At 40.1% G+C, this 16,360-nt stretch overlaps 2 protein-coding genes and 1 long non-coding RNA gene across 3 annotated transcripts in view; all 3 read right to left on the bottom strand.

Annotated features, from left to right (window-relative positions):
* The window catches only part of LOC122322835, a 49,315-nt gene extending 46,016 nt beyond the window's left edge, over nucleotides 1-3,299 (bottom strand). The window contains exon 1 of the long non-coding RNA XR_006246880.1: nucleotides 3,224-3,299. This is a non-coding gene — a long non-coding RNA (uncharacterized LOC122322835). The remainder of the gene's footprint in view (nucleotides 1-3,223) is intronic.
* Nucleotides 3,300-5,742: 2,443 nt separating this feature from the next.
* On the bottom strand, nucleotides 5,743-8,264 carry LOC6565975 (vanin-like protein 3). Its single transcript, XM_001992561.3, has 2 exons — nucleotides 7,544-8,264; nucleotides 5,743-6,786 (listed from the first exon to the last, which is right to left on the bottom strand). Exons 1-2 carry the CDS (start codon nucleotides 8,247-8,249, stop codon nucleotides 5,858-5,860), a joined length of 1,635 nt encoding a protein of 544 aa, XP_001992597.1. The 5' UTR covers nucleotides 8,250-8,264; the 3' UTR covers nucleotides 5,743-5,857.
* A 1,156-nt stretch (nucleotides 8,265-9,420) lies between these two features.
* LOC6565785 (vanin-like protein 1) lies at nucleotides 9,421-11,565 on the bottom strand. Its single transcript, XM_001992560.2, has 4 exons — nucleotides 11,406-11,565; nucleotides 10,664-11,333; nucleotides 9,884-10,598; nucleotides 9,421-9,800 (listed from the first exon to the last, which is right to left on the bottom strand). The coding sequence occupies exons 1-4, from the start codon at nucleotides 11,511-11,513 to the stop codon at nucleotides 9,566-9,568; spliced, it is 1,728 nt and encodes a 575-aa protein (XP_001992596.1). The 5' UTR covers nucleotides 11,514-11,565; the 3' UTR covers nucleotides 9,421-9,565.
* Between the last annotated feature and the right edge of the window lie 4,795 nt (nucleotides 11,566-16,360).

The raw sequence follows: 16,360 nt of genomic DNA, 5'->3' as shown, positions 1-16,360 counted from the left end.
AGAAACTAAAAATGAATATTGCGACTAAGGATTTTTAGTTATCAAAATGGGAATCAATATTTAATTTTGCATTAAAACCGAGCACACTGGCTAAGAAACTATTCAGCTACAACAACTTTATGATACCCTTTTTATACATATTTAATCTGATCTGGATATACACAAAATGCATTAGCTAAATATCAAATCGACTTAAGTCGAAGGGAATTATACTTGAACCACCCGCGCATATCTAGCCGTAACCAGTGCAATGCACTCTCTCTTTCGCTCTCGCTCTCTCTCTCTTTCTCTCGGTCACTCTCTCTCTCTCTCGCTCTCTTCGTCGCTCTCCCTCTCTCTCTCGCTCGCTGTTTACAATTGACCGCCAGTTAATTTATTTGAAAATCCATTTGTTACCTTTGGCTCGGCTCTGTTTACATGTCGCTGTCTGTTTGTCGGACAGATATCGACATATATATATTTTGTGCATCTACATACACAGATATACAGATATATATATATATATATATATATATATATACAATACAACTGTATGTATATACAAATAGATACACAATTCTCGGCATTTCTTCTTTATTGTGCGTATTACATTTACGGCTAATTCAATTTGCCCATTTGCCCATACCCAATACCATTCCCCTTGAACATTTTTGGAAAACGGAAATTTGTGCGCGCATTTTCCGTAGCAAATCTTCCAATCGGTAAAGTTTAAAGTTCATTAGAACAAACAAACAAACAAAAACAACGACAACAAGTTCATTGTTTATGTAAATATGCTGGCGGAATGGCTTTCAAATCAATTCATTAGCCGCATAACAATACAATTATTTGTGTATATCACTATATATACTATATATATATATATGTATATAGTTTATATAAATATTCATATAAACTCGGAGAAAAGTTTATTTAATAGAGAGGTTAGATATATAGATATTTATGTGTGTAGTTGTATTTAAACTGTCGATTGCCAAATGCCCGAATACAGACTGCATTTATATGAATACGAGTACATACATACATATTAATACTTATGCTTGACTGGTTGGAGACCCGCTCTACGATCGATACTATTATATAGCCCCATTCGGCGATCGAAGCTGACTGAAAACTGTTTTCGGCACATGGTCCAAATACACACGTCTCGAAAGAAATATCAACGTGTGCATTATTGGGTAAGGGGTTGGCTGGGGGCAAGGGGCAAACAGTTGCCGTTTCGAGTTTATTTAGTGAATTATCGAGCAAAAATCGACCAAAAGAATTTTTCTTTATATTTTTGTTATGTTGTTGTTGTTATTATTGTTGTTGTAGATTTGTTGTGTTTTGTTTAGCTTTAGTAAATACTTGAAAATTTAATGCCGTTTGGCCAATAATTAAGGCAAAAACAATGTAGCACAGCGTCGGAGGTGCCAGCAAGCGTTTCTCGTCTTTTCATAGGTCTCCAGATTCCAAAAAAAAAAGAAAACACTAGCGATTTCTGCTCTCATTTCGCATTGCTTTCACGCAATTGAATTTTGTTTAATTTCACTTATTTTAAGTCACTATTTTTTCACATTTCAATGTGACGTTAAGACAAATTTAGTTGTCAGAAATGCCTTATTTCCCAATGAGTTTCAAAGCAGATAAAATAATATTAATTGTGAAAATTAGAAAAAAATAAATATCTGCATGGCTTTTTAATCATTTTATTGTAATTCTTGAATCGCAACTAATAAAAGTTGTATAGCTGAGAAGAGTATGGGGCATTCGTTGGTATTGCGATTGCCACGGTTCCTAATTGTTTTGATTTAATTTTCTGCTTTTTGTTTTTCACATATTTTCAAATATTAATCATACGCACAGTTTGCCAAAATTGATTTGATACAGGCAAAAGTACATAAATTATTGAAAGATTGAGCGCAGACTGTGCAAATCAGTTGCGGGCAGCAAGAAGAAGACAAGGCAGAAACAAAGAATATGAGAAAAGAAAAAGCCGAAATGTAACGAATCGCAGCAACAGATGGCGCCACAGAGCAGCTGTGTCCGTGGCGGAAATCTTTAGGGTCTTCAGTTGAGGGAAGCAGCAGATAACCAGTTGTTGGCCAATGATAACGGAAGTGCCCCGAAAAAATAAAGGTTAACACAAAAGCAAACTACAAAGGGGAATGGCAAAAGGATGCCGAAAAGAAATAAGAAAGCAAATCAGAGACAAAGTTGAAATGAAAATACATTAAGTGGAAAGCGTTTTATTAGTTACAAAAAGGAAGCGTTTTATTAGTTACCCAAAAGAAATGAAGAGAAAAACATAGTTTAGCAAAAGTAAACCCAAATTGCCAGAAAAAAAAAACAGAAGTCAAACTAATAACAATAATGGGCAAATAAATGTAGAAGATGCGCACAAACTTTCTGCCAATTTAACCAATTTTATAAATGTAACTTGAAGGAAATTTCAAATGCTGATTGATATTAAAAGGAATTTTCAGGAAACCCTCTGCTGAATAATATCACTCTAAAATAAAGCTTCAATATGCACAAATATGTTTTGGTATTATTTGCTTAAATCTTATTTTTGCAATAAAATATTGCAAGTTTCGTCAGCAAAGTTTTGAAAATGAACTACCAATTGGCATACAGACCGAAATATGAACAAACTGGTAGACAAACGGAAATGGATATATCGACTCGGCTAGTGATGCTATAATAAATCAAGAATATATATATATATATGTGGGGTTGGAGATATCTCTTTCAATACGTTATAAGCTGCACGGCATTAATAGCGTTTGCAAGAATATAAAAAGACAGATTTCAGACTGATTTTCAACACTTGTTTTGAAACTCATATCAAAGATCCAAATTTCCACAAATTAAAAACGTAAAAATCATAAAAATCATAAAACTTTACAACACTATTTGACTCATTTCATGTTTCGTAATTGGGAACAAGTCTTAAGTGAACTGCATTTGGCAAGGCATCCGTTTAAATTTGAGCTTCCACAAAATTTTACTTTTCAACTCACTCCACCTTGATGTGGATCTGTCCTTCACAATTATGCACGCACTGCAAGAACACCCACACAAATTTTCCAGCACTGACCTTCAAATTTTGTTACAAAAAACTATTAAAAAAAAATACAATAACAAAAAAGCAAATTTTATTCACATCAAAACTTTTATTCACCGATTTTTCATTCATTTTTTGGAATGTGAAAATATTGAAATATTACAAAATTTAATTTACCTTTTGCTCTCTCTTCGCTGTTCTTTGCTGCAATTGCTGTTGCACTCTTTGCACTTTTGTCTCTCTTTCTCTCTCTTTCTCTTTCTCTCTCTCTATCTTTTTTTCTCTCGCTCTTTCGCACAGAAAAAAATTGAAGATGCAACAACAAAAAGACTTTTGTTGTATATTTTTTGTTTAACTTGTAGTAGATTTAACACCAAGAACAACAACAAAAAAAGACAAAAAAAAAACAAGAAAAAAGAGGAACGACTATTTGTGATAGAGTTTCAGGCACGTGCTGAAAACGATATTCAAAATTTCGAAAATATGTTTTTTTTTTTTAATTTTTTGAATTTACAAAATGTGTATTTAAGCGTGTGTCCGTCCACTGGCTCAAAGTGCTTTGAAGCTATGCTTTTTAGTTGATTTGACGCACGACTCAAGAAACGAACTCGAACTCGAAGTTTGAATTTCAGTTGGGGCTGTTGAATGTTGAGTGAGAAACGAATGTGGCTAACTCCAAGAACTAACAACAACGCAATGTTATCCGCTCGGAGGCTGAACGCCTACTGGATGTTAAACGCGCGCCGAAAAGCTGTCGCAGAATGCGACGAACGTCGGCCACGCAACGCGTTTGACGTTGGCGTTGGCTTCGACTGCGCTGTCGAAGACGGCAGCGCCACTGGCAGCGCTGACGAATGCCAGCCGAAGCTCCTCGTGTGCGTGCGTGTGTGTGTTCGGTATGTGTGTGTGTTTGTGCGTGTTGATTCGTCTGTTTCGCTGCTGCTAGCTGCCGCTGCTGCTATTGCTGCTGCTGCTGCTGTTACTGCTGCTGCGCTTTTTAATTGCATTTCAGCTGGCAAAAGCGCAGCAGCAGCTTTTTGCTCTGTGCTTCATAAAATATTTTAAATGCTGAATAATTTAAAGCAAATATAACGCAGTCTACACAACACACAACACAACACACACACACACACACACACTAACACATATGGCGCCTAAAAAGTCTACACACTCATACAATCTACGCACACACTCACACACACAGTAGGGCCCTTTGCTTCAGGTGCGGTCTCCACTGCTTGGAAGCAGTCCGCCTCTTTTCGTCTCTCTTCGGCTTTCCAGTCGCATCGTGCTAACAAGTGTGGAGGAGCGCAACAGTTGAAATGAATGAAAACGTTCTGCACGAGCGCATGGGCAGCGACGCCGGCGTCGCAGTTAGCTTCATGTGTTGCTTGCTGCTTTTACACCTGTCGTCTGAAAGTTTTGTGGGAGGCTGAGGCAGCGCTGCTTTCCAGTCACACACTCACACACATGGTTAGGGACACTGTTGCTCTATGGTGCATATGTGTGTGTGTGTGAGTGATTGTGTGTGTGTGTTTGTGTTAAGCAGCAACTAATTTTTGTTAATCACACCTTAATGACATGAACTTGACACCATTTTCGATGGGAGCACCAAAATCCACCTGCCAACATTCACCATCAATTTACGGATAACCAAATAATTAAGCCTGTGGTTTCGCTTACACACGCCTGTCTTTGTGTGTGTGTGTGTGTGTGTGTGTGTGTCACTTAATTACAATTTGTCCGCTATTTGAATAACAACAGCAACAGCAACATCAACTGCAGCATGCAGCATGCAGCTTCTCGGAATGCACCGCAAAATACACCATAAAAAACACTCACACACACATAAAACCACTCACAAAATAGGATGCGGCGCTTTCGTTTTTAATGAGCTGCCAGGCGACAAAAATAACCAAATCCATTTGCTTAAGAAGATCCTGCAATGCGGCTGATTCTGCAAAATTATAAATTCCACATTTATGGCATTAAAATGCAGATTAGTCATTAGTAATTAATATAATTTTTAATTCAAATTTATTATTGATTTTAAAGTGAGCTTTCAGCTCAGAATATCAAAGATTAATTACATAGGTTGATAGCCATATCTTTATATATTTATTTGAATGTGAACTAAGGGAATTATGCCTGCGACCAACGATGACTGCAGACTTTTAGTTATTTCAATTGCCAATTATTCCATCTACTTCAATGCATAGTAAACTATAACAGTTTTCAAGTTAAATCGAATTATATTTTATATTGGCTGCATAATTTATTGACAAATTCAATTTGATTAAATACATTGATATCTATTAATGAACTTAAGTAATACCATATACCCAGACCTATCAAGGTCTTTACAAACGAATATATTAGATTATATTATATCAAATCTCTGACTAAGAGATATTCTTTACTCAGATTAAAAAAAAATGTAAATACATTAAAAAAAAAAAACAAAAAAAATAGCGATTTATGACAATGAGATACCCGGTAACATTTGTACAGCAGCAACTTAAAAACTGATTTCCATGTAATACAAAGCTAACTTTCATAATCACATCAACCTGCTCATTTTGAAAATACTTTTTAAACTCAGAACCAAGATTCTGTTTGATCTTTACACATTTATAATGCTGTGTTTAATATTGTGTCTTGTTTCATTTCAATTATTCCAGTTTTTTTTCTTCTTCTTTCCATGTGATGTACCATTCCACACATTCCGAGTCGCCACGTTTGTCGCCGTTAACCGTTAACCGTTTAACGGTAAACGGACTCAAGCTAATCAGCAAAGTGTTTGCTCAGCGGTTAGCCCCCTGATAAGACATTTGTCAGCAGCAACACCAGCAGCAGCAGCAGCACCTGCAACACACTCACACCTTTAACTGCTGTTGCAGCAGCACCTCCATCACCATCACCATCACCATCACCACCACCACCCGGCTGCAGTGTCTCATCAAAGTAGTTGCCATAAATAGCAAAGGTGAGCAGTTGGGCATGGGGCTTTCTCAGCTGCAGCTGCACATGTGACTTGTTGTCGGAGTCAACATGCTGTTGCCACTCGATTTCGCTGGACTGCAGGGCATAGAGTGAGGCACTTAGAGTGCTGGGCATTAGAAGGCGACGCGGGCGATGCACAAAGTTGCCATTAATTCGCAATATGTTGAACTGCACAGCGGCTGTTGGGGTCTCGGTCAGCTGACCGCAGCTGCTGATGCTGTCATTGCGGCAGGCAAAGAGACCGCACAATCGAACCACACTATACTGTGCCTCCTCGTAGCGACGCTGCCCCACAAACACGCCCAGCCGATAAACGTACTCCGGCAGCCGTTCAGTTCGCGGCGAGGTCGCCAGCTGCCACTCAAAGTGGCAACAAAGATCAGCTTGGCAAATATGCTTCTGTTGCAGGCTGCCGGCGAGCGACGACGGCACTCGCCAACTATTAAACTTGTCCAGCAACGGCTGTTGCAACATCGCCAAAGACCGCTGTGCGGGACCCACGCGCTCCTCATCCAACTGGACGTCGCTGCTCTCCACCAGCGGCGAGTGGGGCACGCGTGCCAGCAACAATTGTCGCTCGCCAACAGTTGCATTGCTGCCAACCATAAGGCGCTTCAGGGCGCCATGTTCTCCAGCATAAATGCCGCTGCCACTGATGCCACCATGGGGCAGACTCGCACCGGCCGCCAACAGATTCACACCGTTTGCCCAGGCCCAGCCCTGCTGCAGTTGGCTGGCTGCAAAGACAAAAGAAAGAATTAACAAGCAGCTTATTTGCTTAACTTAATGCAAGATGGAATGAAATGAATTAAGCCACATTCGTTGAATTGTTCCAAAAACTGTTCCAATTGAAGCAGAAAACTGTTCCAATTAACAGATTAAGTTATCGATCAAATGAAATAAACTTGATCTCTGTTGCTGATCTAGAATATATATATACTTGATGGGATCGGGAAGAGTTTCTTCTTCTCGGCCGACTTACTTTTCAGAGGCAAATACCAATTAAAGGGGAATTTGGTAATAAGATAAGCATCGATTTAGATATATTAAACAGCTGGGATCAGGGTATCTCCTAGTCGAGCTCCAACCATTAGATCATTCCTACTTGATTACAGTGGAATAGTTAGACAGTATTTATTTTCTTTGTTATCAAGGCTGATAATCTTCACGGAATTCTCTATTTTTATTAGATTAATCTAATACTAATCATAAAAATGTGTAAGGGTCGTTTACAGTTAGTTGTGCAAAGCAAATAAACAAGAAATAAGAATAGATTTCTCCAATAGATATCCCTATATAATATAATATAGAATATTATGAATGCATTATATTCATATTAATATTATTAAATTTGCAACTATATTCGAGTTTGAGTTTGCAAACATTTCTAATATCGGCAAGAGATCCGTAATACAGGGTATTTCACAGTCAACCACTGCAGTTTTATATGTATTTTGTTATTATTGTCCGACTGACAATATGCAATAAACTCACCGGTTAGGAAAGGCAGCTCCGACTTGAACATTTTGCTAACAATCAGATTGCGGAGATTATAGCGCTCGACCAGCTCCTGAGCGGGCGTGTAGAACAACATGTCGAAGCAAATGAAATGCCCGAAGGTCACATTGAAGTCCGTCTCGAAGACAGCATACTCTGGCTGCCTGGTGCGGTTTAGATGCGGCTCCAGATACAAATTCCATTTGCGATATCGCGACACAACCGCACCACTGCGATCTAGCACCACATTCGTGTTGTACACGTTGTAGCCACGGGCGGGGCAATCTTTGTCCGTCAGCGGATCGCAGCGCTCCCGTTCGTTCACATTGAGTAGCAGATAACTGTGCGCCTCGACGGCGGCGCAGGCCAATTGTCGCAGGAATCTGGCAACCCCATCGGCGGGTGCAACCACAACGTGGCACAGACTGCGCTTCGACGGCGCCGGTACGACGGTCAACTGCAACTGGCTATTGAGAGTGCCCTCGGGGAAAACTAGTATATCCGCAGTGCCATTTGCCGACGCAATCAGCTCCAGATATGCGGCGAGATTCTGTTCCAGCAACTGTTCGGAAGTGCCGGCGCCGAACGCCGGACGAAACTCAATCACACCCGCTGTGTAGTATTGAGGGGTGCTCAGCGCCCTACAGCTGCTCACAGCGAAGCACAGCAGCTGCAATAAAGTCGGCAGCCACTTGCCACTCATAATGTTCCCTTCAGACTGTGCTCACAGCTCGCCTCGACTCTGATTTTCAACAAAAGACTGAAAACACAGAACAGAGACCGAGACCAAGAGCAGGAGAGACTGCGACTGAAACTGGGACCGAGAGAGACTGCGACTGAGACTGGGACCGAGAGAGACAGCGACTGAGAATGAGACCGAGAGAGACTGCGACTGAGACTGAGACCGAGAGAGGCAGCGACTGAGACACAGACAGAGTCAGATAAAGAGTTGAATTCAATCTTATCTCTCTCGTTTCGTATCGGACACATTTCGGATTATGTTCGCCGTGTCTTGTTGCTTTCGCAAAGACCATAAACTTGTGGAAGAGAATCAAGTTGAAAGATTCTAAGCGAAAACCTAAGAATAGAACAGATCTTAACGATGTCTGGCTTTCTGGCTTCGTATTTCAGTTTCGATTATAAAGTTGTAGCTGAGCATAAAGTTGGAAGATTCTAAGCGAAAATCGAAGAATAGAAACGGGTTTTCACCATTACTTTCTGAGTTCATTTATCATCTTCGTTTATCGCTTTCATCGTCATTTTTTTCAGGCAATTTCGGTGGCAGTTTGTAAACAAGTTTTGCCACTGCAACAATGAAGTAACTTCGAAACTGTTACGAATTGAAATTTTCCACATTGGCCAATTCATGTATGGTTATTGTTTAGTTCATATCAATATTACACATATAGCATATGAAATAGGGTATTTAGCTTTCAGCGTGCACACATCTTAATGACGTCATCCGACAAAAGTGCACATGAACTGCTGCATTCGATCGGAATTCGGAATTTACATATTTCGACAGATGCATAAATAACAATTCGAAATTGAAAGCAGCAGCAAAATGCGGCGGCGATGCACCAAATGAATCCAAAACGAATGCATTTCGTGTATATCTTGCGGATTGTGTAAATCGGTGCTTAAGCTCCGATTTTAAGCTCCATTATGCTCCTCATTTCGAGTGTCTCTGTCTGAGATGGTCGACTCTGCTCCATAGTTCGATCTGCATACTTTTAGGCGGCTTTGAAAGAGTTCAACAGAAATCGCGTAAATCAGGGTACATTTTTGATTTTCTTGAGGAATACTTTTCGTGGCAGTTACTATTAGAGTCGTACTCGTCATACACCCAATTATTTTATTTGACTTTCTTAATTTAGACACTCTTAGCAAACTTAAATTATTTATACATGATATATTTATATATGAAAGTGAGTTCTGCTCAGCTTAGGTAATGAAGAGAAGCCTCAGAATATGATTATTATAATTTACAAGAAAGAAAGACGAAGAAAACTTGTTTCTCTAACTTGCTGAATGAAATGGGAACGTTAGAGCCAAAATCAGCCAAAAGCCAAAACTCAAGTGAAGCTGAGCAGCGCCATCATCAGTTGGCTTGAAGCCGCAGTCGAGACTCTGCTGCTGGGTGCCAACGCCAAAGGTGCAAATATTATCATAGTAGTTGCCATAGATGGCAAAAGTGAGCAGATCGGACACCTCCACGTCGTCAGCCAATGCGTAACGTGCATTCACCTGATTGCTGCAAGAATGAAAATCAATTCAAAAATTGAGTACATTTTGAAAACATTCAAATACATTTGAAACTATGAAAGAGCTACTCACCCATTCTTGAGCTCCGAGAGTGCAAACTTAAACTGTGCCGGCTCCAGAGGCAGCAGATTTTCCCGCACACTATTGGTCATTAGCAGAAACTCCCGCGACTTAGGATAGTCCACCTCAATGACCAACCGGCTGAAGATTAACTGAGCTCGACTGCCATCAAGCAACTGTCCGCAATCCATGATGTCGGGTCCGTTGCACGCGAAGATGGCACAATTTCGCACATAGTTGGCATCCACTTCCTGCTCATTGCGCCAGCCATCGTAGGCGGCCAGCCTATAGCTATAGAGGCTACCATTGTGTAATCCATCCTTCGACTGTCGAAACTCCAGCTCGAAGTGGCAACACAACTTGCCATGGCACACCTCCTCTTTCACAGTTCCCATTGCCTTGTCTTCGTCCAGCTTCAGCAGTTTACTCTCATATTGATCTACGTAATCCTGTTTCATTTGGAAATCTGTACTGGTCGGGGAGTTGGGAAGCTCTGTCTGCCTTAGAGAGCGTCGCGCTCTTTGCATTGGCTCAGCCTTTGCATATTTTGGCACCCGAGCCACATACAAGCGACGCTCGCCTTCTCCCGTCTTCATCATGCTGGTGATGGTGCCCGCCCTTCCATGATAGACTCCTGTACCGGAACTGCCGTACTCCGGATGACTGGCACCCGATGCCAATAGATTGACATCGTTGCTGTATGCCCAGGCCTGCTGCACTTGGACGGCTGTCAGCGGGAAAGCAAAGATGTACTCGAATCACAACTATACGAAAAATATCACTCAGACTCACCAGTGAGAAATGGCAGCTGGGAGAACCACATGCTGGGGAAGATAAAATCCGTGATACCCTGCTCAACAGCCATTTGATGGGCGGGCACATAGAACAGGATGTCGAAGCAAACAAAATGTCCAAATGTGACATTGAAGTCCGTCTCAAAGCTGATGGACTCGGGCACAAATGTGGTATTCCTTGGCTCACCATAGAGATGAACCTTGCGATATCTGGAGACGACCAATCCACTGCGATCAAAGACCACGTTCGTATTGAACACATTATAGCCACTGGGTGCACAAGGACGCGTATCCTCGGGCGTAGCGGAGCAGAGCTGCTGTTCGCTAATATTGATCACAATGTATTTGCGGGCAGTGCGAGCTGCGCAGGAGATCGCCACCAGGAATGGGGCATAGTAACTGGCATTTGGATCGGATAAACAGGGTGTTACCTGCTCCTCTACCGCTGGCACAAAGCTGAGCGTGTCGAGTCCGTTTAGCGTTGCCTCCGGAAAAACAATAATATCCGTAACATCGGCATCGGAATCGTCATCGTCATCCGCATCGGACGACTGAATAATCGACAAATATCCAGCCAGATTATCAGCTAGATTTGCATTGGCATCTCGGCCAACTGCCTGACGAAATTCAACAACGCCGGCTGTGTAGAAATTGTCGGCGATAGGCGTCTGTAAAAATGTGTTTTGTGATTTACCGATTAAACTAGGTTAACGCTTATCTGGCCAAAAATAATAACTAACCTGCTGACTCATCCCAATGCCAGCTAACAATAGAATCAGCAGTCGCGTCCAGTTAACGCTTGCACCACAACCACCACCAGCACCACCAATCCAATGACACGCGGCCATTGCTATCTCTTTCTGCCTGAATGTGTTGCTGCCTCGTGCGGGGCAAACGTTCAACTGTGTCGCCGGCAGTGTTTTGGCAACATTTTATATGCTTTATACGATTAATACTAACGCAACGCAGGCAGGCTTTGCACACAAACCACAAAAACAAGAAACCAAAATCCAAAAACCCAAAACCCAAAACTCAAATTCATTAATCTTATCATTATCGATATTGGCGACTTACTTTTGTTGTCGCGACCAAACTGACCAGCTTACAGTGGCCCAAAAGCGCTTATAGAGCAGAAACAGTACATAAATCCAAAGAAATTCAATTAATATATTTGAAAATCTGAAGAAACAAATACTAACATATATATAGATATATAAATGATATGGCCAAGTTTGAATATATTTGTATACTTATTAGTACATTTTTGCATTGATAATTCGCCAATAAAAGTAATGCCAATAAACATAAAAACTATCAACGATTTTGAATCAGATAATGTTGTGTTTAAAACTCTTTCGATCTCATTTCAATTTTGTTTTGAAGTCATCACTAACCGAGTCGATATATCCATCATTTTGTTGAAGGTAGTAAATAGCCCGGATCACAACAATATATGATATGGTTGCCGTAAGAACACTCGATCGGAAGATAAGTTCCAAGTGACCTGTATTGCAATACCTCCCTCAATCGATAAAGAAATAATGGCAATTTCTATAATATCATTAGATTGACCACTGTGCAGCGGATTTATTTATTGTGATTACTTGCATTAAGCTAGCAATTTAATAAATTCTTTTGATGATTTCGATTTTTTGAGGACTTTGAGTTATATCCAAGTTTCATGCCAACGCCGAGTGTGTGTTTTTGATGTATAAATGTGATAAGTCAGTGAACTTCTCGCCTGTACATTGGACGGCCAATCGTGTTTGCCTTATCAGAGAACTGCGAACTAATTGTGTCTATTGGCTGTTAAACGTGTCCAACACATTGGGCTTATCAGTCACGGACTCGCTCTCGCTTTTATCTACGACTTACCGTACATATTACACGGTGTTATCTACACTCATTATATGCTCCACTTATCTGATGGGCTTCTATAATTGCTGCTGTATACTCATATATGCAAATTTATTTTATCATCTAGCTCAATTTCAACAACTATAAAAATGTTTTATCTACATTTAACCGGCTCTTATCCATATCCATATCAACCTCTTCTAGACCATTTACTGAATTTTTCTTCTTTTTTTTCAGCAACTTGGCCTTTATATGAGTTCTTTTTGTCTTTTATCCATATCCGTCCAGAAATGTTAATGTTTAACTGATCGTAAAACACACAACTTGATTTATCCACTGACATCGGATTCTTGGGCTAATCCCAGCCAGAGTTTCGCAGCAGTTGGCTTTTATGCATTTTTCAGGCACTTTTCACAACTGATGCACATTGGCAGCCCAATCTTGGAGCCAGCCAATCCTTTTTCTTTTCAGTTCAGCTTAAGTCAAGCACAAATGAAGGTAAAGATGAACAAAAAAAGAAAAACATTTTATGCTTGTATAAAATTAAAAAATAATGTTTGAAAATTTCTTGGTCATACATATAAAATACGAAAATTTACCCAAGGGAAACGAGCAAGACACACACACACACATGTGTATGTGTGTGTATGTAGATGGCTGCTCATTTTATGCGAAGGCTGCCATAAAGAAGAAACGAACGGTGAAACACGCTAAAAGGTAAGACGCGAAAGCAACAAAACCAACAAAGCCAACAACAACAAAAAAGCAGACGAAGGCAGCTTCATTTAGACTTTGGCCCCAGCCTAAGTCCCTGCTCCACATATGCATAACCAAATGTTCACTTTCTGTGTGTGTGAGCGTGTGTGTGTGTGTGCGTATGTGTGTGTGTGTGTGTGTGTGTGCGTGTGTGTGTGTGGTTGGCAGTCGGGTCAGCTGAGTCTGTGTGTGTTGCTTGTTGCTACTTATGTTTAAGCTTTGTATTTAAGCTTTTTGCACGATTTCCTCTAACAAATGGATTTTCACTTGTTGCCCCCATCTATACACACACACACATGTATGTCTGTATGTGTGTGTATATTATGTAATCTGTATGTCCTTGTTGTCATGCTCGCTTTTTCTAGATGCCCTTCATGGGGTTTACATTTTAGCCTGTTTTGCTGCTAACAAATAATTTAATTTCTCTGGGCCATCTTTTCTGCGAATGTATATATATATATATATATATATATGTGTGTGTGTGTGTGTGTGTGTGTGTCTATGTAGGCCCTTCAAACTTGGCCAACAACTTTAAGGACCAAGTCGTATTTATAGCTTTGACTGTGCGCCGCTCATCGATGGCCATATCAACCGCACTTGCCAAATTCCGTATTCCTATTTGCAGTTAATAATCGAAATAAATAAATAATGTTATTAGACAGAAGCAAATAGGCTCACGATATTGAGGCCTGCCTGCATACAATTTAAACAATTTTATTGTGATGCCAAATTTATTTATTTATAAAACGTTTTGAGATGGAAGCAAATGAAATGTAGTTAAGTGTTTAAGAAATTAATGAAATTTGTGTAAGAAAAACTGTAGAATTACTAAAATGTTATGGAAAGTTTGACTGTAATGTAAATCAAATGTATTTAAATATAATATTATAAATATTTCTTGTATAGTTTAATGAAATCCTGTCTCTAGAAAGCCCATAACAATAACATAAAAAAACGAAATGATTTCTTTATTTAATACAAAAAGAAATGTCAAGCATTTGCCCTCAAATTGAATATACTTAATCTTGACTTGATGGAGGTAATAAAACGCTTTCACTGCCGGGCCAACAAAGTTGAAACAGCTCAACAGACAAGCTAAAGTGACGGCATTTTGAAGGTGACATAATCCACACACTCACACACAGCCACACAGAGTCACACACACACACACACACACACACCTTACACACACCTAACACACACCTTGCACACACCTTGCACACCCATCGCCCTTATATCGAATTGCAGCGATGTCAACTCTGGCCGCAGACGTTGCCAGATTTGTTGTCTACTTGATTAATTGCAACATGTAACGGCGAACAAGAGATACGCCATCGTCAGTCGGGGTGCTTCTTCTGTTACTGGTTGGCTTCCATTTGTTAGCAGCGTGTAACCCCTGTGCCAGCACCGCAGCCTGCTACGCATGCAGGCAAACTAAAAATATTATTAATGATGGCAACTCTGGCGGCAGTTCTCAGCCTCTCACTTAGCCTGCATTTAACATAACTCATACGCCGCGTTGTCTTTGCAACAAACAACCGCACCACCTTCCACCACAATCAGGAACTATCCCTCTGTGTCTGCCTCTGCAGCCACGCAGCTGAGATTTATGCGTGTAGCTGAAGTGGTGCTGTGGTGCTGCTGGTGCTGCTGGTGCAGGACCAATGCTCCCACCCATTTATTGGGGGGAGGGGCGGGGCGGTGTTGTGGAGCATTTACTGATTAATTAGCAGCTCTTAATGCCAGCAGCAAAACGAATTGCCGAATTATGAAGCTCTACCGATTAGCAGCCACACCCACACGCCCATCCACACACACACACACACACACACAGACAGTCCTAGGGTTGTGTGTGCGTCTTTAATGCTTGGCCATAAGCTCTGCTGAGGCTTTGAGCCATTTGGCATGTGTTTACATGTGCGTGTTAAGACAGACAGGAGATGAGTTCCTTTTCCTTTTTATTTAATCTAAACATATTGGTTTTCTTTTTTTGATACACAGCATAGGAAATTGGATAAATACATATATATATATATGTATTTTTTATTGTATTTTTTGTTAAGCATTATTTAATATGCAATTACAGTTGAAATAAATTGAGCTTTATTCGCTTAAGTTCATTATAATCCCATTGTCGACTACTGTCCCATCATTATGGCATTGAGCGAAAGCAAAATACAAAAATCAGCTCCGCACAAAGGATAATAATGGTTTTTGTTTTACTGATGTCAGCGTCAGTTTTTTAATGCCCAGAAACTTAATATAAGATGACATTTTGACAAAAACGACCAAAGCGGACATTCACAAATGATGCACTGCTTTTTGTTTAAGTTTTAAATGATGTTCTTAAATAGTCCCATGATTTAATTATAGCATATCAGATTCATCTTTCGTGAATTGTATTAATTGTATATCTTGTCAATGTTATAGCAAGTGTTCAAAATTGGGATACTACGTCGACTATGGCGCTGGGAAATCGATAATTGTAAGCCGATAACATCAAATATCTGGCATTATTTGGAAACAATAGTCACTAAATTTAGTTGGCAGATTGCTTGTGAAGTCCTTCAAGATCTTTGAGATATTCTTCAGTTTTTGAGCTAGTCTTCAATAAGCGTTGACTTATCGATAACAAAAACTCTCAAGAGTTACCAAATTTTGGAAGGTTGAAGGTTTTTCTTTAAAAGAAACACGGAAAATTCTTGGCTACACCCATCCTGCTCTTTACCACCAGTTTTTAGCTGAGGTATAACCATCTTGGTATAACCATCTTTTGCCGTCGACAGCAACGTTCTCACTTGGTTTCTTTTTGTTGATCTCTACACTTTCAACATTTCTTCCGCTTTTCCTTTTAATATCTAATGTCTTTGTAATATTTTCTCCATCACCTTTTACGGCATTGCAGGCAGCTTTCTTCCTTCCCCATTTTCTTGCAGTGCTTTCTTAGTTCATATTTTGCATCTTCTTCTTTTGCTGTCTCACAACTTTGGTTTTAGTTCGGTTTTCCAGACTTGCCACTTGGCTTTCTTCATCCATTTTCTCTTTCCCGATTGCCATTTTTCCAATTTTCCAAATTTCGCAC

Source organism: Drosophila grimshawi, unplaced genomic scaffold (genome assembly GCF_018153295.1).
Source record: "Drosophila grimshawi isolate 15287-2541.00 unplaced genomic scaffold, ASM1815329v1 contig_848, whole genome shotgun sequence".
NCBI classification, from domain to species: Eukaryota; Metazoa; Arthropoda; class Insecta; order Diptera; family Drosophilidae; genus Drosophila; species Drosophila grimshawi.
The sequence above is the reverse complement of the archived record's forward strand: the minus strand, read 5'-3'. Positions and strand labels throughout refer to the sequence as shown.

Coding starts and splice junctions, on each gene's coding strand:
- LOC6565975 (XM_001992561.3), bottom strand. CDS start 8,249: ATGAGTGGCAAGTGGCTGCCGACTTTATTGCAGCTGCTGTGCTTCGCT. Junction 6,787..7,543: donor GGAGCTGCCTTTCCTAACCG/GTGAGTTTATTG, acceptor TTGTCTTTGCAG/CCAGCCAACTGCAGCAGGGC.
- LOC6565785 (XM_001992560.2), bottom strand. CDS start 11,513: ATGGCCGCGTGTCATTGGATTGGTGGTGCTGGTGGTGGTTGTGGTGCA. Junction 11,334..11,405: donor GCATTGGGATGAGTCAGCAG/GTTAGTTATTAT, acceptor ACATTTTTACAG/ACGCCTATCGCCGACAATTT. Junction 10,599..10,663: donor CCAGCTGCCATTTCTCACTG/GTGAGTCTGAGT, acceptor TCCCGCTGACAG/CCGTCCAAGTGCAGCAGGCC.